At 39.0% G+C, this 22,865-nt stretch overlaps 1 protein-coding gene across 6 annotated transcripts in view; it reads right to left on the bottom strand.

The window, feature by feature from the left end:
- Nucleotides 1-22,865, bottom strand: part of NCOA3 (nuclear receptor coactivator 3) — a 126,991-nt gene that overhangs the window by 18,112 nt on the left and 86,014 nt on the right. For 4 of the 6 annotated variants that reach the window (XM_043884509.1, XM_043884512.1, XM_043884511.1 and 1 more), the window contains 12 exons: nucleotides 13,568-13,672; nucleotides 12,628-12,800; nucleotides 12,076-12,176; nucleotides 10,747-10,921; nucleotides 10,145-10,333; nucleotides 9,911-10,012; nucleotides 9,280-9,420; nucleotides 8,836-8,983; nucleotides 7,491-7,882; nucleotides 6,458-7,326; nucleotides 5,383-5,518; nucleotides 4,211-4,405 (listed from right to left, as the gene is read on the bottom strand). In XM_043884509.1, coding sequence (XP_043740444.1) covers nucleotides 4,211-4,405; nucleotides 5,383-5,518; nucleotides 6,458-7,326; nucleotides 7,491-7,882; nucleotides 8,836-8,983; nucleotides 9,280-9,420; nucleotides 9,911-10,012; nucleotides 10,145-10,333; nucleotides 10,747-10,921; nucleotides 12,076-12,176; nucleotides 12,628-12,800; nucleotides 13,568-13,653 — 2,707 coding nt within the window. In that variant the 5' untranslated portion in view covers nucleotides 13,654-13,672. The remainder of the gene's footprint in view (nucleotides 1-4,210; nucleotides 4,406-5,382; nucleotides 5,519-6,457; nucleotides 7,327-7,490; nucleotides 7,883-8,835; nucleotides 8,984-9,279; nucleotides 9,421-9,910; nucleotides 10,013-10,144; nucleotides 10,334-10,746; nucleotides 10,922-12,075; nucleotides 12,177-12,627; nucleotides 12,801-13,567; nucleotides 13,673-22,865) is intronic. The other 2 variants (XM_043884513.1, XM_043884514.1) reach the window with 1 other exon arrangement.

Raw genomic sequence — 22,865 nt, 5'->3', positions numbered from 1 at the left:
ATACCTTTGCTATATTGTGCTTTGCATATACTGCAATTTTACAAACTGAAGGTTTGTGGCAACCCTATGTTGTCAGACGATGGTTAGCATATTTTAGCAATAATGCGTTTTTAAATTAAGGTATGTACATTCTTTTTTGATACAGTTCATGAATTTCTAACAGCAAGTATACTGGTGAGATCTGCCATTCTCTCCTCTAGTAGATCACGTTTTGTCAAAACTCTCTGCTATGACCTGTCCATATGCAGTAGCCCTACAGAGCACGGCTCATAGCTGCATATCAAAAAGATATGACACCAAAAGATGAGCTCCCCAGGTCTGAAGGTGTCCAGTATGCTCCTGGGGAACAGTGGAGGACAACTACTAACAGCCCCAGAAAGAATGAAGCAGTTGGGCCAAAGCAGAAACAATACTCAGTTGTGGATGTGTCTGGTGATGAAAGTAAAATCTGCTGCAGTATAGAACAGAATTGCATAGGAACCTGGAATATTAGGGTCCACAAATCAAGGTAAATTGGATGTAGTTAAGCAGGAGATGGCAAGAATAAACATCTTAGGAAACAGTGAACTAAAATGGATGGGAATGGGCGTATTTAGATGACCATTATATCTACTACCGTGGGGAGGAATCCCATAGAAGAAATGGAGTAGTCCTCATAACCAACGAAAGAGTCTAAAATGCAGTACTTGGGTGCAACCTCAAAAATGACAGAATGATGTCGGTTTGTTTCCAAGGCAAGACATTCAACAACACAGCAATTCAAATCTACACCCCTACCACTGAGGTCGAAGAAGTTGAAATTGATCAGTTCTATGAAGACCTAGAAGACCTCCTAGAACTAACACCAAAAAAAAGAGTCTATTCATCACTGGGGATTGGAATGCAAAAGTAGGAAGTCAAGAGATACCTGGAGTAACAGGCATGTTTGCCCTTGGAGAACAAAACGAAGCAAGGCAAAGGCTAACTGTTCTGCCAAGAGAATGCACTTGTCATAGCAAACACCCTTTTTCAACAGCGACAAGAGATGACTTTACACATGGACATCACTAAATGGTCAATATCAAAATCAAACTGATTACATTCTTTGTAGCCAAAGATGGAGAAGCTGTATACAGTCAGCAAAAACAAGACATGGAGCTGACTGTGGCTCAGATCAAACTTCTCATATTAAAATTCAGGCTTAAACTAAAGAAAGTGGGAATAACCACTAGGCCAGCCAGATAGGACTTAAGTCAACTCCCCTATGAATATGTAGTGGAGGTAACGAATAAGACTCAGGGCGTGAGATCTAGTTAACAGTGTGCCTCAGGGCATGAGATCTAGTTAACAGTGTGCCTGAAGACCTATGGACAGAGGCCCATAATATTGTACAGGAGACAGCAAACAAAACCATCCCAAAGAAAAGGAAAAGCAAGAAGGCAAAGTGGTTATCTGAGGAGGCTTTACAAATAGCTGAAGAAAGAAGAGAAATGAAAAGCAAGGGAGAAAGGGAAAGGTACATCCAACTAAACGCAGAGTTCCAAAGAACCACACAGAGAGACAAGATGGCCTTCTTCAATGAACAGTACAAAAACTAGAAGAAAACAAAAGAAGGAAAAAGACTAGACATCTCTTCAGGAAAACTGGAAATATCAAGGGAACATTTTGCCCAAAGATGGGCACAATAAAGGACAGAAAAGGTAAAGACCTAGTAGACACTGGAGAGATCGAGATGAAAAGAATACAGGGAAGAACCATAAAAAGATCTTAATGAACCCGATTACTACGATGGTGTGGTCAGTCACCCAGAGCCAGACATTCTTGAGACTGAAGTCAAGTGGGCCTTAGGAAGCACTGCCATTAATAAAGCTAGCAGATGCAATGGAATTCCAGTAGAGCTATTCAAAACCCTAAAAGATGATGCCATCAAGGTGTTACATTCAAAGGTCAGCAAATCTGGAAGACCCAGCAGCAGCCACAGGACTGGAAAAGCTCAATCCTCATCCCAATTCCCAAGAAGGGTAGTACTAAAGAATGTGCTAATCATCAGACAATTGGACTCATCTTCCATGCTAGTAAGGTCAAGGCTAAAATTGTGCATGCTAGGCTTCTGCATTATGCTAACCAAGAACTTCCAAAAGTCCAAGCTGGGTAGAAAAGGAAGAGGAACCAGAGATCAGACTGCCAACCTTTGCTGGATCATAGAGAAAGCTAGGGAATTCCAGAAAAACATCTATCTCTGTTTCATCGACTAAGCTAAAGCCTTTGTGTGGATCAAAACAAACTACAGAAAGCTCTTAAAAAAATACCAGGCCATCTTATCTGTCTCCTGAGAAACCTGTATGCAAGTCAAGAAGCAACTGTTAGAACCCTGTATGGAACAACTGATTGGCTCAAGATTAAGAAAGGAGTACAACAGGGCTGTCTGCTGTCACCCTGTCTGTTTAACCTATATGATGAGCAAATCATGAGAAACGCTGGGCTGGATGAGTTACAAGCTGGAATCAAGATAAGCAGGAGAAACATCAACAACCTCAGATATGCGGATGATACCACTCTAATGGCAGAAAACAAAGAGACTCTTGATGAGGGTGAAGGAGGAGTGTGAAAGAGCCAGCTCAGAACTAACTATTAACCAGACTAAGATCACGGCATCTGGCCCCATTACTTCATGGCAACTAGAAGGGGAAAATGTGGAAGCAGTGACAGGTTTCCTATTCTTGGGATCCAAAATCACTGCAGATGGTGACTGCAGCTGTGAAATCAGAAGACGGCTATTTCTTGGCAGGAAAGCTATGACAAACCTAGACAGTGTGTTGAAAAGCAGACACATTACTCTTCTGACAAAGGTCCATGTGTCAAGGCTATGGTCTTCCCAGTGGTCACGTACGGTTGTGAGAGCTGGACCAGAAAGAAGGCAGAATGCCAAAGAATTGATGCCTTTGAACCGTGTTGCTGGAGAAGACTCCTGAAAGTCCCTTGGACAGCAAGGAGATCAAACCAGTCAATCTTAAGGGAAATCAACCCTGAACACTCACTGGAAGGACTGATGCTGAAGCTGAAGCTCCAGTATTTTGGTCATCTGATGCAAACAGCCGACTCATTGGAAAAGTCCTTGATGCTGGGAAAGATTGAGGGCAGAAGGAGAAGAGGGCAGCGTCAGAGGATAAGATGGCTGGATGGCATTACCAATGCAATAGACGTGAACTTGGGCAAACTTCAGGAGATGGTGAAGGACAGGGAGGCCTGCCATGCTAGTCTATGGGGTTGCAAAGAGTCAGACACAAACAACAACATTCTTTTTTAGACATAATGCTATTGCACACTTAAAAGACTAGAGTATAGGCTTCCCTGGTGACTCAATGGTAAAGAATCCACCCGCCAATTCAAGAGATATGGGTTTAATCCCTGGTCTGGGCAGATCCCACATGCCTCGAAGGAGCTAAGCCCATATGCCACAACTAGTGAGTCTGTGCTCTAGAGCCCAGGAGCCGTTCAGTACTGAAGTCCACATGTCTAGAGTCTGTGCACGGGAACAACTGAAGCCACCACAATGAGAAGCCCACACACCACAACCAGAGACTAGTGCCCGTTCGCCGAAACTAGAGGTAAGTCCACACAGCAATGAAGACCCAGCACAGCCAAAACTATGTAATTTTTTTTTTTTTAAAGAGCAAGACTACAGTATAATGCAACCTAACTATTATGCAATGGGAAATCAAAAAATTCACGACTCGCTTTATTGTGAAGACTCCACATCCCCAATGCAGGGGACACAGGTTCAATCCCTGGCTGTTGAACTAAAATTCCACATGCAGCATGGCACAGCCAAAAATAAAGAAAAGAAAATGTCTTGGACAGAAAGCCTCCTTGAGAGTTTAAATCACCAAGACACAGAATAAGTGAAGGATGTTCATGAAAGAAGCATGCTCCTGTTATTCAAAAACCTATTAACTCTATTTCAATGGCTACAGGTATTTTAAATTTGCTTTTCCCAAAAGAAATTTAAATTAGACCCTGATGCTGGGAAAGACTGAAGGCGGGAGGAGAAGGGGACAACAGAGGATGAGATGGTTGGATGGCATCATCGACGTGATGGACATGAGTTTGAGCAAGCTCTAGGAGTTGGTGATGGACAGGGAAGCCTGGCGTGCTGCAGTCCATGAGGTCACAAAGAGTCAGACACAACTGAGCGAATGAACTGAACTGATATTAATTAGAAATAACATACCCATATTTGAGCCGTAATTTTCCTGACTATCCATCATTCTTGGATTGCCGCCCAACATGGGTTGCTTTGGTAACATGGGGAAAGCACCAATATTCTTCACTGGAGGACTTGAGCCAACGGAAACAGGACTGTCTAGAGACACTGCCCGGTTATACGGAGGACGGACAGACTGCACAGACTGTGGACTCCTCAAACCTGTTAAAAACATAGAAGCACAATACATAAGTATCTTCTGATGGTGCAGTACATAATTAAGTACAAAACATAAATACCAATACCACCCACCCAAGAATATCTTTCTTTCCAAAATGAACACTGTCTTCTTTTACAAAATAAACATTAAGCACCAAAAGAAATTCAAAAGAATAAAGAAAATAGGCCTCTTATTTCAAAGTAGAAAAACAAGAGTCCTGGTGTTGGCTGAAGCATTGGGCACTTTTCTACAGCCTGACATGGTCATTCACATTCAGTTTCACTTTATATTCAATATAAAGATTTCACCAATGTTTCAATGTCCTGGAAGTTCTTCAATATGCATATTTAGTTTAAAATTTTACATTTAAATGTAACCAGATAAGTTGCTTCTAGTCAAATAAGGACTATAACATAAAGTTTCCAAATCTTTTTTCCAATCTATTAGATTGATCTAACTATCTATGCATTACAGTTGAGGAAACAGTGCCACTAAAAATGAATAACCACCTTTCCAGATAATTGTGGGATTACTCTTTTTCAATTGATACACAGAATATATCCTTGTTACACTGATGAATCTAGAAATACTCAGCTATAGGCAAAAAGTTAGGTGAAACCAGCAAATACCAAAGTAAATTAGTATCAAAGGACAGGTTTTGATTTGCTTTTTAATCTGATTCTCTGTGGCCAAGACAAATAAAGGTACTAGTAGGGACCCAGTACCTACGACTCACCTGTAGCAACCAAAGAAGAATATTTTCCTATAAGCTCTGTGATTGCTGGCCTCGTATTAGTTAGAAATGGGAAACTGTACAAAAAGCTTTTTAAAGCACCTACGTTATAAATTAGTAAAAAAAGAAAAAAAACTAAGGAAGAGTACACGTTTTAAAGTTGGGTCCTAGTCTTAATGTAAGAGTACACATAGGTGTGCAGGAAAGTTCAAAAGGTGGCAAGAATAAAGTCTAGTTCTTTCTTACCCAGAGAATTAGCTCCTTGAAACATTTGTGGCTTAGTTCCCAGATTACTACCACTTGTGGATATGGAATTATTGTAGAAGTCAGAATTAGTCAGATCACCAAGAATAGCATCTAGATTATCCAAGTCTCCGGATCCCTGAAAATATTTTTTTTTTCAATTAACCTGTGTTCATTATGAGATACATAGGTATAAACACATTCATCAGAAGAGATGAAATGGGAACAAGTAAAATACAATAGTTACCCTAAATGGTAATGCCCACTGTAGAGGGTGGCTGATTATGACTATCCCTACACTTCTACCTTAAAAGTAAAACACAGATTCAAATACTGAGATAAATCGATAGGTTTGGAAATACTTTCAATGGGGCATTTTTTTAAATTTACTCTAGATACTTAATTCTCAAACTGAAGGATATTTTCCAGCAAACATTAGTCAGAATCATGAGCTGACAGCAACATCTGCCTCTATACATACTTCTGAAAACACATATGATTAATAATAAAGACAAGCTGATGTTCAACAAATTCATAGCCTATGCTTTAAAAAGGGTTTTTGGTCAGTACATTTGGGAAACACTAAAAAAATTAAACAGACATCCTAACAGTAGAACTTCTCCAAGACTTTAATTTTCTCAGGTGCATATTAACGTCTCCCAGAGACGTTACACAGTGTCTGGCAAATGTCTGTACAGAATGTGATCATGTACATGAAACTTGATTTTAGGTAAAAATCAAAATTATCTTCCTTAATTCAGAAGGTTTTTTTCCCCATTTCTTCTACACATTTAATGACCTAATGTGCTCATTCCAACAAAAACCTTCATGAAAAATTTCAAATTGGCTGCTAATGAGGTGAAGTCACATTTGAAAGCGTATACATCTAATATTTCTAAATTACACAATATACTTTACTGATGCTCAGAAGAGTTACCAAAAAAATGACAGTTCCAGATTAACTTCCATTAAATAAACCTAAAAGACAAAGTAAGAATTTGTGTATAACCCATTGCCTTTAAAACACAGAAAAGATGAAATACAAGGATCAAGCTGGAATATACAGAAGGCAAGTTACCTCTTCATTTGTTTCTGTCTTAATTTTAGCATCTTTCTCTTGACTCGAGCTCGGAATGGTGGAGCTGCTGCACTGACCCATTTTACTGTCCACGCCTTCCACTTTGGGCTGGAGCTCTTTGGAGAGTGTGTCACTAGGATCGTCCCTGTCCAGCAGATACCTAAGCAGAGCATTATTTTCCTTTTTCTTGGGACTGAGTTGCTCCTGCTTGACGTTTCCTTCTACGCAAGACGTCGTACTGCTAGTGTCTTTCCCAGTGGCTTCGGCGGTAATCTTGGCTACTTCTGCTGGTGAATTTCCATTCTGGAGCAACTTGTGCAAAATCCGGTGCTTCTCTTGCAGCAGAGATCCGTGCATGTTGGATGTGGAGGAGACACCTCCAGAGGTGGAAGAGGAGACCCCAGAGGGGCTGGTGACACTAATGGAAGAGTCTTTACAACTTGAGTCCAGGGGGGAGTTGGTCAAGGAGGAATGACCCCGGTCATCAGAAGAACAGGTGAGTAACTGCAGTAACTTTTTATGACCTTTGCTTTCCAGAGGAGCCCGCTGATTCTCAGACCCTTCCACACTGCCCTCCTTACCTTCTTTGTCGTTAATGTGATCTCTGCTATTTGACTGACACATTGAACTCTCCACTGGATTCTGGTCGCAATACAAGCCTAGGGGACTCTTAGAATCCTGACTGTTCACTTTACTTGGTTGAGTTATATTCATATTGGGAGAATTATCCAATTTGGGACCTGGCGAGGACAGTGTAGATAAAAGAGAAGTCCCCACGCCCTCACTAATAGCTTGAAGGGCACTCAGAGAGCTGCTAGAAAAGCTGTGACCCCCGGTATTGCCAGAAGATCCCATGGGAGAGTGCACACCTGGATTTGGGGAAAAAAACCAGGAAAAGAATTAAACTATCAGATGCTGTAACACACACTACTTACCAGTTCAAAGTTTCTATTTTAAAATAAATTAACAAGAATTACAGTGGTATGGAAAGAAAAGAATCACTAAAAAATAAAACAAAATGCAACACAAATACCTGCAACAGGAGAAAACTGGTGTGAGGCCATCTTTGGACTCCCTCGATGGCGAGGAGAAATCATGATGCTCTGCTGGCTGGAGCCAAGACCGGGGCTCCCGTGGGGAGGGCTGCTCACGCCAAGGCCGTAGGTACTGTTCTGGTAGGAAGATGGCGACTGCACGCCTGGCCCAGGGTTCATGGAGGCTATGCTACCGGGAGCCCCATACCTGGCTCCACTCATCTGCCCCGTGGTGCCAGCGTCAGCTAAGCCGTAGGTCCTGCTGCTCAGCATCTGTAAGCCTGGGTTTGGTGACATACTCATGCCGCCTACCGAACTGTTGCATCCAGCTGCTGGAGGCCTAATGCCTTGTCCAACAGGATTCGGGTTTGGTCTATACCCATTCTGTTCCCTGCAAAGAAACAGAACATCAAAGTTCCACTAAAAAAACTACAGGCATGGGGACTCCCCTGGTGGAACAATGATGAAGAATTTGCCTTCCAGCGCAGGGGAAGCCAGTTCAACCTGTGGTTGGGGAACTAAGATCCCCCATGGCATGGGGCTACCAAGCCTGCACGCTGCAACTACTAAGCCCACAAGCCACAACTAAGGCCCAAAACAGCCAAATAAATTTTAAAAAATTTTAATTACAGGCATGTGTTAAAAGCCTGAGTCTGATCCAAAAAAAAAAAAAGATGAAGAGCCCCAAGAAACTTAACTTCTTGAGCATCATTCCAATGCCTAGTGACAACAACAATCTAGATAATGATCAGTCATTAATCTAATAACATACATTTTAATAAGCCACAGAATCTAAATGAGTAACACCATGAGAGCACCATAAAGGACCCCAAGTTATGTTAGCTGGAACCTTGGTGGGGCTTTACTGCAACTCCCCTATACTGAGGGGTTAACCTGGAGGTGCCTGCCAATTACTCAATATAATTTATGGGTGAATATCCTGCTCCTTCGTGTGTTGCTCATTTACTATTAGCAACAGCAACAGTAACCATTTCTTCTTGAAGTCTACCTCCAAATTTTAAATTCACTTCCTAAAAGTAATGTAATGTATCATTAGAAATGAAAAGTAACACAGATAGTCAGATTTTATGTATTCTTTTACCCATTAGCCTTCCTATCCTTCAGCTTTCCCAGGAATTAATTATTTAATGAACAAATCCTCACTCTCACATAGAAATGTAACCTTAAAAAAATAAACATCATACTACAGGAATCTAAGTGCACTTAAGCAAACCCAATAACCTGTTTTTCCTCATTAGTTTTTCTCCCTTTTTACATTAACAATGAAGCATCTTGAGACTACTGCTGCATTTAACATGAGAACTCACAGTAATCAACCATTACCTCTGAAGAAAGTGGGTTGAGACAAAGCCATGACGGTCATTTGTTACGGGATTTCGGAAGAGTTTGCTTTTTGTTTGCGCAGTCACTATAGTGCCATCAGCCAAAGAGAATCGATACAGCGGGGTTTCTGCATGGCCATGGATATAAGCTGTTGGGGAAAATATCCCATTAGTCGCAAATACAATTGGCAAAACAAACACATACGGAAGAAGAAAGAAAGTAAATATACAAGACCAACATCCTCAAAATCCAGCAAAAGACTAAATCACACCAAAATTAGGAACAGGCTAAAATAACAATGTTCAACAATCATTTTCCTCCCCCACACAGATGAAAACAACCACTGTCATATATATGTGTGTGTGTGTGTATATATATTTAAGGCTCTATAGCACCCAAACATGATGACCAATGAAATCAAGAATCAACCTCCAAATTCCTTACCTTCTTGATAGTGACGTTTCTGGGACCATGACTGCCCATCATTAAGACTGAAAAATCTCTGGATACACCTTCGGATTATGTCTTCGAAGCCAGGTCTCATGGAGGATCTCAGTGAATTGGTATCTATAGTAATAACTTTCCCTATTAAAAGAAAATTGCCACTGTGTTTAATTTCATCATTGTGCCTTGTTCAACTACAATGGCTTTCATTCTTTACTCTCATAGGCAAAAGGGCAGACCAAAATTAAAATTCATCCTGAGGTCAAGAATTACTCCCAGTACTTCTCATTAAATTACTCACATTTTTGAAAAGTGTTTATGAAAAATGAGTCTGAAGTTACAGAAAAGAAATACTGGCTTCTGATTTGAAATGCCATTTGGGGAGAAAGCCAGGTACCTCTACCTTTTTTTTGTTGGTTTGCTTGAGGGATTTGAAGTGTAGGACACACCCAACTCAAATGCCTAGGGTTCTGGTGAATCTCTCGCAGGGTTGTATAACAAACATCAGAAATAATCCATGCAAAGTATTCATGACAGTGGGTGTGGGCACTTAAAAGGCAGAACAGGCTGTAAAAAGTTAACTTATAAAAATTTCCAAAATGAATAAAATGTCCACACACGCAGTTTTTACCTGAAAGGTCGTGTCTAGTGATAAAGCTCTCAGGACTTGATGGAAATGCTCTCTCCCCGGTGGTAATGCGGCGTGCCACACAGATCATACAGGACTGCAAGTCTGCAACAGAAAAGTTAATCTCTGATGCGTCTATTCAACAGGTGAGTAAGAATGTGGAATTCAGTAGGAAGAATTAAACAAGTTTGGCTGCTATTGCTTGATAAAACATCATGGGCATGTGATGGCTCTCACCTTCCCCTTCCTCCATCATAGCCCGTGGCTGGGACAGGGCAAAGCACTGCATCGTCTCGTATCTCTGGCGCATTTCAGGACTGGTGCTTATGTCTTCCAGAATGTCATGTGGTGTTTTCATCAACAAACGGCAGTTAAATGTATGGCTTTTTTGTCTCTGGGCCTCATTTGTCCAGGTAACTCCATTAACTTTAGGAAATAAATAGAAAGGAGTTTTGTAAAAGCTGGCAATTCAGTCCATGACTATTATCAAGAATTTAAGCTATAAATCAACTATTTGCCAATAAGAAAAAAAAGAATTTAAGTTGTATATATTTTCTCATTATACATCTTCCACAGTACAATACATTTCAAAGTGACAATATATAAAACATTGGAATAACTTCAATTTCAACAGGTATCTCACATATTTTGTAACTCACTATATATCTTAGACCCATGACATGTATAAAAAATTTTAAATTCATATTTGAAAATTTTGCTATTTATAATTTGCCGTTCTATATAGTCATCACTTGATTTTCAACAGTAAATATTTTCTAAGAAATGATTAAGAAAAAAAATTTTTTAACTTCCTTGGAAAATATACTTTAAAAACCTACCTGTAGATTTTGGTAAGTTTTTAAGAAAATCCTTTCTATCTTCTTCATGCAATATATTGTAGACACTTGTATTAACCAGGTCCTCTTGCTTATATTGCAGGTACTGGGTGACATTTTCTGACACAAATACAATGTTTCCTTCACGATTCACCACAAATAGGAAGCCGTCCAATGCCTGAAATGGGATATATTAACATTGGCAATTATGGACTGAACTGTATCCCCTCCCCAACCACAATTCATATGTTGAAGCCCTAAATCTCAATGTGACTCTATCTGGAGATAAGGCCGTTTTAGGAGGTAATTAAAGTTAAATGAGGTCATGAGAGTAGGGCTCTAATCCAACAGGACTGGTGATGCACACACACAGAGAAAAGGCCACGTGAAGACACAAGGAGAAGGCAGCCATCTACAAGCCAAGGAGAGAGGTCTCAGGAGAAACCAAGACTGCCAACACCTTGATCTTGGACTCCCAGCCTCCAGAACTGTAAAAAATAAATTTCTATTGTTTAAGCCACCCCACCTGTGGCATTTTGTTATGGCAGCCTTAGTACTAAACAGAATTTGAAAAAAACTGTTGATTTAACAACTATCAGCCATCTTGTCTATTAACATTAGCAAGAGCAATAAAGGGTTCTAGGAAAAATACAGATGATTTGAAAAGATGACAGTAAAGACGAAATTTGAATTAATTTATAGTCTAATTTTGAAGAATTACCTCTTCAAAGGAGTTTTTAAAAATTAAAAAAAAAAAAAAATCACCCTGAGTGCTTCTCCCCTTTCCATCTGGTAGCAAGTCAAGCTACAGGAACTAGAGCACTCTGCAGTGAGAATTTACAGAGGAACTGACCTGATCCACTAAAAAGCAGCTGGAACAAACCAACTGGAACAAAAACATCTGATAAGTGAGCTTAACAAAGGGCTTCTAGCCATCACTTAAAATAAGAGAAACCTTCTGTAAAGTACAACAGGTTAACTAGATCTATTAAAGACAACTACTTACAAAAAATATCTAAAGTCTTAAAAATTCCTCCAAAATATGAAATTATAGTGCCATACTATCAATTATGGGAAAATGCACCAAAAAAGTCTGAGCCAATAAAAAAATATATGCCCAAAAGCATGGGGGGGTGTGAGGGGGGTACATAGGACCTCATGAGTTACATGTATTCTAAACATAAGAGCATTTTATAATCACATTCAGAATACTGAGTTCTATCCCATGAAAAGAAACATTTTCTTTTTGCTCTCATATCCTACCCAAAATTTTATCTTTTTCTTTTTTCAAATTCAACACAGCTTACTTTAAACCTAAAACTTTATACTTGCCTGAAGTAAGAGTGGTCCTAAGGAGTCTTTATCAATAACTCCTTGTCCTGTGGAAGATACATCAGCTTTCTGAACATCATCATCATTGGAAATAGCTTTTCCTGAAAAGACATAAGGCAGTACTACAAATAGCATATATATCAGTTACAGTCTAAATGCACCTTCAAATTGTTCCCTGGACAAAGAGGCACACACACACCGATGTGCATGTGCACATATACAATGTTTTCTGATAAGAAAATGATGCTACAATTTTTAAAAGTTAAAATTAAACTTCTGAGTTACCCAGGAGTGCAGAAGATACTCTAAATTTTCTTTCCCTACTAAAAGCACTATTTCACTGCTTCCTGAAAGGGAACTAACAAATAACAGGGTGAGCAGCCCTGGCCTCCTTCCAATTCTGGAGACTATGTCCTAAGGAGCAAAACTGGTCAACTACTAGCCTCAAGGAATAGCAGTTCCCACCTAAGCAACAACGGAGCAAAAGACAAATGTGAACCCAGTTAACAAGTTCCTGCTAAAAGACTTGAGTGTTTTCTTACTTTGTATTACCTTGCTCTTTTATTTGACGTATCTGTCTTACTGTTTCCTTTAAAATTGCACATTTATCTGGTTTGACATTGAAATTGTCAATATCACTAAGATTAGCAGATATTAGTTCAGCCAATTCTTCAATATATTTACTCTCCTGCTCCCGTCTCCACTTTTCACCACTGCAGGCAAGGCTGGGAAATGGGGGGAAAATGCCATAAATATATCAATCACAAACGAGCTATGAGCAGAATCAGTACCTACACAATACCATTACATCCATATACTAGCAAAGTAAATTCAGCCAGAGACTCCCAAACAATGTCTTGGAGACCTAGCACAATACAGTTAAAATCTGTGCAAACCTAAATTCAAGTCCACCTGTTGTTAGCCTGGTGGCCTTAGTCAGTTAGCTTCACTTCATCATCTGGAAAATGGGGATAGTCTTTACCACAAAGAGACAGTAAAATTACCAAATAATTAAACAGTAATAACTACTTATTAATAGTAAGGTCTCATGAATTACACTGATGATAAGATTGTTTTTTATTTTGCAACCCTGACAGTGAAATTTAAGTGATATTGACCTTGGCAAATACTAAAAAGGCTATGAAGTATCACTGCATAAAATGTAGTATTTCATTTCTATTTTTTAAACTTCTAACTTCACTCAGCAAAAGAATGATAAAACCTCACAAATGCCAAAATATCAACTTATAACATGTTCTTAAAGGATACTAAAGATTCTTATTTGTAATAATCTTATCTATTTGTAACTCCTACATCCTCCATTGAGAAATGCTTCTTACAGTATCACAGTTAGTATATATTTAAACAAATAAACGATAAAAATCTAACCAGAAAATGCAAATAACAGAAAGCTGAAATGTTAACTTCAAACCAAATAAATAAAGGCAAGGGGAGGTGATCTTGGTGAAGCATCAGGAAATAAACTGCTTACCCTTGCCCTGGAGGATCACATGGCAACTTGCGTTTTCGTGAATCAGGGGCCAGTGGATCCAAGGCGTTTTCTCCTAATCCACTCATCGTGAATATACATTAGCAACTAAGAGAGAATGATAAGATAAAAACACTGTAAAATATCCATGACTCTAATAAAGGCATGATATGCCTGAATGGCTGCATTTTGTAATTCAGGACTACTTTTCTTAAATGGCTGGATAAGTCTCAATATTCTTTATAGTACACAACTGTTCTGAAGACCTCAAGAGTTTATACTCCACTAATTAGACAGAATGTCCAACCATGGGACAAAGTTTCTCAAGACCAAGTAATGTGTATACTGAGTATCTCACAAAGAACAAGGCAACGTTTTCATATCTAATAAGAAAAAGAGACCATCAACTCTCCAACTGATAAAATAGTACATTATACTTATATATAAATAAGATCCTATCTGGCCAATTGGTAAAAAGTCTTCAAATGATAGATCTCAGTTATTTTCATGCTATTTTCAAAGTAGCGCATTTTTTTTCCTGTAGACCATTTCTTTAGTATTCATCATCCAATGTATTTTTCTTCTGCTACTTCAAAATAAGCTGAGACTCCGTAAATAATATGTAAGCTCCAATACATTCTGCTTACAAAGTAGATGTACAACAAGAAAAATCCAGGTGGGAGGATTTTGACAAGATCCACAGAGCAACAACTCTTTTAATATTAACTGGTGGAAGGGAAGTATGCCTTGATTAAAGGTGCATTGATAAAAAAACTATTTTTAAAAATAAGGTATTTCTAAAATACCTTAAAAATAAGTTATTTCTAAAAAATAAGGGTATTTCTTGTTGGAAAAATAAATACTCAGTAGCTGATAATTTTAGCACATTTAACTTATATGCAGAGTACATCATTAGAAACACTGGGCTGGAGGAAGCACAAGCTAGAATCAAGATTGCCGGGAGAAATACCAATAACCTCAGATATACAGATGACACCATCCTTATGGCAGAAAGTGAAGAAGAACGAAAGAGCCTCTTGATGAAAGTGAAAGAGGAGAGTGAAAAAGTTGGCTTAAAGCTCAACATTCAGAAAACTAAGATCATGGCATCCAGTCCCATCACTTCATGGGAAATAGATGGGGAAACAGGGGAAACAGTGGCTGACTTTGTTTCTTTGAGCTCCAAAATCACTGCAGATGGTGATTGCAGCCATGAAATTAAAAGACGCTTGCTCCTTGGAAGGAAAGTTATGACCAACGTAGACAGCATATTAAAAAGCAGAGACATTACTTTGTCAACAAAGGTCCATCTAGTCAAGGCTATGGTTTTTCCAGTAGTCATGTATGGATGTGAAAGTTGAACTATAAAGAAAGCTGCGTGCCAAAGAATTAATGCTTTTGAAAAACTGTCGTGTTGGAGAAGATTCTTGAGAGTCCCTTGGACTGCAAGGAGATCCAACCAGTCCATCCTAAAGGAAATAAGTTCTGGGTGTTCACTGGAAGGACTGATGTTGAAGCTGAAACTCCAATATTTTGGCCATCTGATGCGAAGAGCTGACTCATTTGAAAAGACCCTGATGCTGGGAAAGATTGAAGGCAGGAGAAGGGGATGACAGAGGATGAGATGGTTAGATGGCATCACCAACTCAATGGACATGAGTTTGGGTAAACTCCGGGAGTTGGTGATGGACAGGGAGGCCTGGCATGCTGCAGTTCATGGAGTCGCAAAGAGTCGGATACGACTGAGCAACTGAACTGAACTGAACTAAGACTTCACTCAACAAGAAATTTACTTGTCCTAAACTCTTGTTTATGAAGACGCTGTTATAAAGAACTCCAAGTCAACAGAGAAACTTAAACACGCCAAACTACTTTTTTTAATTTGTTAAAGCGCATCTTGCATTCTATCCACAGTTCGAGACCTACACAGAAGGACATAAACTTCCACTAGGTGGCACAATCCTGCCAGAAAGAGAGAGAAATCAATAGAGAAGCAAAATTTCACACAAGAAACAAAATATTCAGCTTCAGAAAAACCAAAATCAGAGTTTTAGATTACATGATCATCTTTACAGATGTCCTAGGTATGAATTAAACACTAGCAAAATTTATTCTACCAATAATTTTGGTAAAAAATCGTAATGGCTGAAGAGATGTTATGTCTCAAGAACTTGGTGTTTTTTTCCTCACAACATAAGTTAAAATAAAGGAGAGAAAAGAACTTAAATAATGGCCCAACGTTATGATTTTACAGGGTAACCAGATCCCGCAATGCCACAATATTATATTCTTCAAAAATGACAATGTCAAAAAAGACAAAGTCTTTAAATATTCTAGATTAAAGAAAGTCAAAGAGAAATGATAATTAAATCAATATTTGATCCTATATTGAATCCTGTGCTCTAGACAGGGAAAATGCTATAAACATTACTGGATCTATTGACAATTTAGAACATAGACAACAGACACAATATTTTACCAATGTTAAATTTACTGAAGTAGATTTCTGTACTGTGGTTATTTAAGAAACTATCCCTCTTCTTAGCACTTAAGACAAAAAGGCCATTATGTACACAAAAGACCCTCCAATGGTTGGAGGGAGGGTTTACATACCTATGAGTGAGTGAGTGAGAGAGAAAGGAACAGGAGAAGAGGGGGAAAGGGAGGGGAAGAAGAGACTAGAAAGGAGGCTAGCAAATTGTTGACACTGGTTGAATCTCAGTTGGGCAAAAATTTTTTAATTTTTTGTACTATTCTTTTTCTTACTACTTTCAGTTCAGTTCAATTCAGTCGCTCAATCCTATCCGACTCTTTGTGACCCCATGAACAAAAGCACGCCAGGCGTCCCTGTCCATCAGCAACTCCCAGAGTTCACCCAAACCTATCTCCAGCGAGTCGGTGATGTCATCCAACCATCTCATCCTCTGTCGCCCCCTTCTCCTCCTGCCCTCAATCTTTCCTAGCATCAGGGTCCTTTGAAATGAGTCAGCTCTTCGCATCAGGTGGCCAAAGTATTGGAGTTTCAGCTTCAACATCACTCCTTCCAATGAACACCCAGGACTGATCTTTAGGATGGACTGGTTGGATCTCCTTGCAGTCCAAGGGACTCTCAAGAGTCTTCTCCCAACACCACAGTTCAAAACCATCAATTCTTCGGCGCTCAGCTTTCTTTATGGTCCAACTCTCACATCCATACATGACCACTGGAAAAACCATAGCCTTGACTAGACAGACCTTTGTTGGCAAAGGAATGTCTCTGCTTTTTAATATGCTGTCTAGGTTGGTCATAACTTTCCTTCCAAGGAGTAAGCATCTTTTAATTTCATGGCTGCAATCACCATCTGCAATGATTTAGCTGCCTCCAAAAATAAAGTCAGGCACTGTTTCCCCATCTATTTGCCATGATGGGACCAGATGCCATGATCTTAGTTTTCTGAATGTTGAGCTTTAAGTCAACTTTTTCACTCCCCTCTTTCACTTTCATCAAGAGGCTCTTTAGTTCTTCCTCACTTTCTGCCATAAGGGTGGTGTCATCTGCATATCTGAAGTTATTGATATTTCTCCCGGCAATCTTGATTCTAGCTTGTGCTTCCTCCAGCCCAGTGTTTTTCATGATGTACTCTGCATATAAGTTAAATAAGCAGGATGACAATATACAGCCTTGATGGACCCCTTTCCTGAGTTGGAACCAGTCTGTTGTTCCATGTCCAGTTCTAACTGTTGCCTCCTGACCTGCATACAAGTTTCTCAAGAAGCAGGTCAAGTGGTCTGGTATTCTCTTTCAGAATTTTCCAGTTTATTGTGATCCATACAGTCAAAGGCTTTGGCATAGTCAATAAAGCAGAAATAGATGTTTTTCTGGAACTCTCTTGCTTTTTCGATGATCCAGAGGATGTTGGCAATTTGGTCTCTGGTTTCTCTGCCTTTTCTAAAACCAGCTTGAACATCTGGAAGTTCATGGTTCACGTATTGCTGAAGCCTGGCTTGGAGAATTTTAAGCATTACTTTACTAGCGTGTGAGATGAGTGCAATTGTGTGGTAGTTTGAGCATTCTTTGGCATTGCCTTTCTTTGGGATTAGAATGAAAACTGACCTTTTCCAGTCCTGTGGCCACTGCTGAGTTTTCCAAATTTGCTGGCATATTGAGTGCAGCACTTTCATAGCGTCATCTTTCAGGATTTGAAATCGCTCAACTGGAATTCCATCACCTCCACTAGCTTTGTTCGTAGTGATGCTTCCTAAGGCCCACTTGACTTCACATTCTAGGATGTCTGGCTCTAGGTGAGTGATCACACCATTGTGATTATCTGGGTCATAAAGATCTTTTTTGTACAGTTCTTCTGTGTATTCTTGCCACCTCTTTTTAATATCTTCTGCTTCTGATAGGTCACTACCATTTCTGTCCTTTATTGTGCCCATCTTTGCATGAAATGTTCCCTTGATATCTCTAATTTTCTTGAAGAGATCTCTAGTCTTTTCCATTCTATTGTTTTCCTCTATTTCTTTGCACTGATCACTGAGGAAGGCTTTGTTTCTCCTTGCTATTCTTTAGAACTCTGCATTCAAATGGGTATATCTTTCCTTTTCTCCTTTGCTTTTCGCTTCCCTTCTTTTCACAGCTATTTGTAAGGCCTCCTCAGAAGCCATTTTGCTTTGTTGCATTTCTTTTTCTTGGGGATGATCTTGCTCCCTGTCTCCTGTACAATGTCACGAACCTCCATCCATAGTTCATCAGGCACTTTGTCTATCAGATCTAGTCCCTTAAATCTATTTCTCACTTCCACTGTATAGTCATAAGGGATTTGATTTAGGTCATACCTAAATGGTCTAGTGGTTTTCTCCACTTTCTTCAATTTCAGTCTGAATTTGGCAATAAGGAGTTCATGATCTGAGCCACAGTCAGCTCCCGGTCTTGTTTTTGCTGACTGTATAGAGCTTCTCCATCTTTGGCTGCGAAGAATATAATCAATCTGATTTCGGTGTCGACCACCTGGTGACGTCCATGTGCAGAGTCTTCTCTTGTGCCTTGTTAGAAGAGGGTGTTTGCTATGACCAGTGCGTTGTCTTGGCAGAACTCTATAAGCCTTTGCCCTGCTTCATTCTGTACTCCAAGGTCAAATTTGCCTGTTACTCCAGGTGTTTCTTGACTTCCTACTTTTGCATTCCAGTCCCCTATAATGAAAAGGACATCTTTTTGGGGTGTTAGTTCTAGAAGGTCTTGTAGGTCTTCATAGAACTGTTCAACTTCAGCTTCTTCAGTGTTACTGGTCGGGGCACAGACTTAGATTACTGTGATATTGAATGGTTTGCCTTGAAAACGAACAGAGATCATTCTGTCATTTTTGAGATTGCATCCAAGCACTGCATTTTGGACTCTTTTGTTGACTATGATGGCTACTCCATTTCTTCTAAGGAATTCCTGCCCACAGTAGTAGATATAATGGTCATCTGAGTTAAATTCACCCATTCCAGTCCATCTTAGTTCACTGATTCCTAGAATGTCGATGTTCACTCTTGTCATCTCTGGTTTGACCACTTCCAATTTGCCTTGATTCATGGACCTAACACTCCAGGTTCCTATGCAATATTGCTCTTTACAGCATCGAACCCTGCTTCCATCACCAGCCCTATTCACAACTGGGTATTGTTTTTGCTTTGGCTTCATCCCTTCATTCTTTCGAGTTATTTCTCCACTGATTTCCAGTAGCATATTGGGCACCTACCGACCTGGGGAGTTCATCTTTCAGTGTCCTATCTTTTTGCCTTTTCATACTGTTCATGGGGTTCTCAAGGCAAGAATACTGACGTGGTTTGCTATTCCCTTCTCCAGCGGATCACATTCTGTCAGCCCTCTCCACCATGACCTGGCCGTCTTGGGTGGCCCCACACGGCATGGCTTAGTTTCACTGAGTTAGACAAGGCTGTGGTCCGTGTGATCAGACTGGCTAGTTGTCTGTGATTGTAGCTTCAATCTGTCTGCCCTCTGATCCCCTCTCTCAGTGCCTACCGTCTTACTTGGGTTTCTCTTACCTTGGACATGGGGTCTCTCTTCACGGCTGCTCCAGCAAAGTGCAGCCGTTGCTCCAGTTAAAGTTGTAACTTAAACTTTACAACTTTAAGTTTAAAATTATTTCCAAATAAAGTTAAATGCATGTGCAGCTTTGATTTCCAATTTTCATATTTAAAAAGAAAGTGATTCCTTAAAGAACAGAAATGGAATAACTAGCTATGTCTCAATACAATTACCTTTATATTTTTGTTTCATTCACAGGTTATTTTTAAGTTGTGTGGCCAACCATCCAGTGAATAATAGCATTTATTTTAAAAATATAATTTAAAAAAATATACTCCAAATTCTAGATATTATTTCTTTACTTTGATGTTAAACACAAGCTGAATTCTCAAAATTAACAAACTCTTTAGTGAATAACAGCATTTCTTTAACTTGAAAGACAGAATTTATTCTATATTCTTTGTACTATTTCCTTAACTTTGCTATTTCACATAAGCTGGATCTCCAGTACAGCTTAAGGTGCCTAGCATATAACAGGTGACCAATAAGCATGCCTCGGAAAGTACTAAGTAAATGGAACATTCAACCCCTGCAGTTGTATTTTAGATTTTCCTCCATTCTGATCTACAAAAAAGTTTAAAGGTTAAACTTTTTTTTTTCATTTATTTTTATTAGTTGGAGGCTAACTATTTTACAATATTGTAGTGGTTTTTGCCATACATTGACATGAATCAGCCATGGGTCTACATGTGTTCCCCATCCCGATCCCCCCTCCCAACTCCCTCCCCATCCCATCCCTCTGAGTCTTCCCAGTGCACCAGCCCTGAGCACTTGTCTCATGCATCCAAAAAAAGTTTAAAGGTTACACTTTCTAAATTGTTACTTGTTTGGTTGATATAGGATGTCACCAAAATGAATTTTTAGAGACAATAAATTATATCAACAGAGAATCAAAACCATGAAAATCTGAGTATGAAAGAAATCAATAATCACAATTATCATGTAAATTAGACAGGTGCACATATCATTCATGTAAAGAAAATGTTAATGTACATATAAGAGAAACCTAAATATGTCTAACTATATCCAAATACAGGCTTCCTGGTGGCTTAGCCAGTAAGGAATTTGCCTGCAATGCGGGAGACCAGGGTTTGATCCCTGGGTCAGGAAGATATCCTGGAGAAGCAAACAGCAACCCACTTCAGTACTCTTGCTTGAAGAATTCCATGGACAGAGGAGCCTGTCCATGGGGGTCGTGAAGAGTTAGACACGACTGAAGAACTAACACTATGTCCAAATACACATGTGGCTCTCCTCTTGATGTAACAGAACAGCAAGCTAGAATGTGCATATGCCTGCAGTCTACATGCTACTGAGTTTACTCTTTCACAGAGTCCCATGATCTCTAGTAACAGAGCTAATTATCCAAAAATATACCAATGCACGATTCTAATATAAAACCACAGTATTGGTGTTTATTCAAACATGAAGGTATAACTATTTAAGATATAAAATAATTTTCAAATTCCATTTTTTAGAAACAGGATTGACAGATTTGTTTTTTCCTAGCTCTTACTTAGAGAAACCTTGGTACTACCTTCACTGTACAATGCCTACAAGACCACATGATATACAAGTCTGAATGACAAAATACTGTATAACAAAAAAATCAAAGTAGAATAAATACATCTTTAAATGTCACTTGACTAAAGAAAATGTTCAACATGAGAAATAACAAACAGAAATATTTCAGTCCCAAAAAATAAGTTTCCACATATTTAATAATACAATAATTCCTAAAAACAGATGACTACAACAAACTCTTTGTGCACAGTTTCCTATTTATTTGGCATTAATCTTATTTATGAACACAAAAAACTATAAAAAGCATTTGTTTTACTTGCCAGGCCTGTTGTCTACTTCTCACTGGTGAAGCCAGACTCAAACTATATTTATCTGGGGGGATATATTATCTAGTTTTGTTAGTTATTCTTTTCACAGCATATACGGCATATACACACTAAATCTAGACCATTTTCAGTCACTAGTCAAGAATTAGGGTGGGAGGCGGGAATGGAACATGTGTCAGGCCCACGAGTAGATTAACTCCTGCCCCCCCCCAGAAAAGTTAAGAAACAGAGATCAGTAACTGTACAGCTTACATTTTTACATCTTAAATTATAGCCCATCTAGTTTGAAGAATATATGGAGTTGGTAAAATCCAAATTCAAAGGGGAGATAATATAGCACAAGAGTTTCCCAGTACCTCTGACTATCGGGACAGTCTATTGATACTGAGCCCCTTTTAAATTCTGATCCCCTACAGATAGACTATCATCCACACAGTTGAGTTGAAAAGAAATCAGGACCACAAAATATACCTGCCCCACTCCCAAACAACCTATACTCTTATCCAACAGTGAGGTTCATAATATATTTTGAAGTTGGAAATGCAGATGTTCCCCAGCTGACAGTTAAACTGGAGTAACACCTCAAACACACTTACAGGTAGAATATAACCTAATCACAGAAGGCTTTTCACATCTCTGACACTACAGTAACGAAAGACTAGAGCAAAAAACTTTTCATTGAATCAGATCCAAAGGCCCAAAATGAATTCTATCTTTCAATGTAAACTCAACTGTCTAGGTCCTTGAGTCATTTTTACAATTATTTTCCTTATATGAAATGTTTCTGCTTAAAAGTTCTATGCTATACTACTTAAATACATTAATATGACAGTGTACACTCAATGGACATGAGTTTGGGTAAACTCCAGGAGTTGGTGATGGACAGGGAGGTCTGGCATTCTGCAGTTCATGGGGTTGCAAAGAGTCGGACACGACTGAGCGACTGAACTGAACACTTTAAAATGACATTTAAGCAAAATATTCTATACAACTATTTCAATATAGAATACTAGAAATTTATAATAAGTTTCAATGTTCTCAAAATATGATGTTACCTATTTCTGTATTATCTGGAAAATCCATAAGTAAATTCATGATAAATCAGATTTAAAATGAGCAAAAATCTTACAGCAACTGGATAAAATTCCTCTATAAATACTACAGGCCCTTCTATAGAATACAACTAAGCTGTGGTACAGGTTTACGTTTAGACACACAGAGTATAACAAACTGGTAGAAAATGAACATTTTTTAAAAAGCAACAAAGAATTTTATCTGCCAGCTCAAAAGCCACGAAAATGATGACATGTGGCTTAGCAGCATTAACTACCTTTCCTTCTGGTTATTCACAGTTAAGACAGGAGGGAAAATCTTGATT

Source organism: Cervus elaphus, chromosome 23 (genome assembly GCF_910594005.1).
Source record: "Cervus elaphus chromosome 23, mCerEla1.1, whole genome shotgun sequence".
Taxonomy (NCBI): Eukaryota; Metazoa; Chordata; class Mammalia; order Artiodactyla; family Cervidae; genus Cervus; species Cervus elaphus.
The sequence above is the reverse complement of the archived record's forward strand: the minus strand, read 5'-3'. Positions and strand labels throughout refer to the sequence as shown.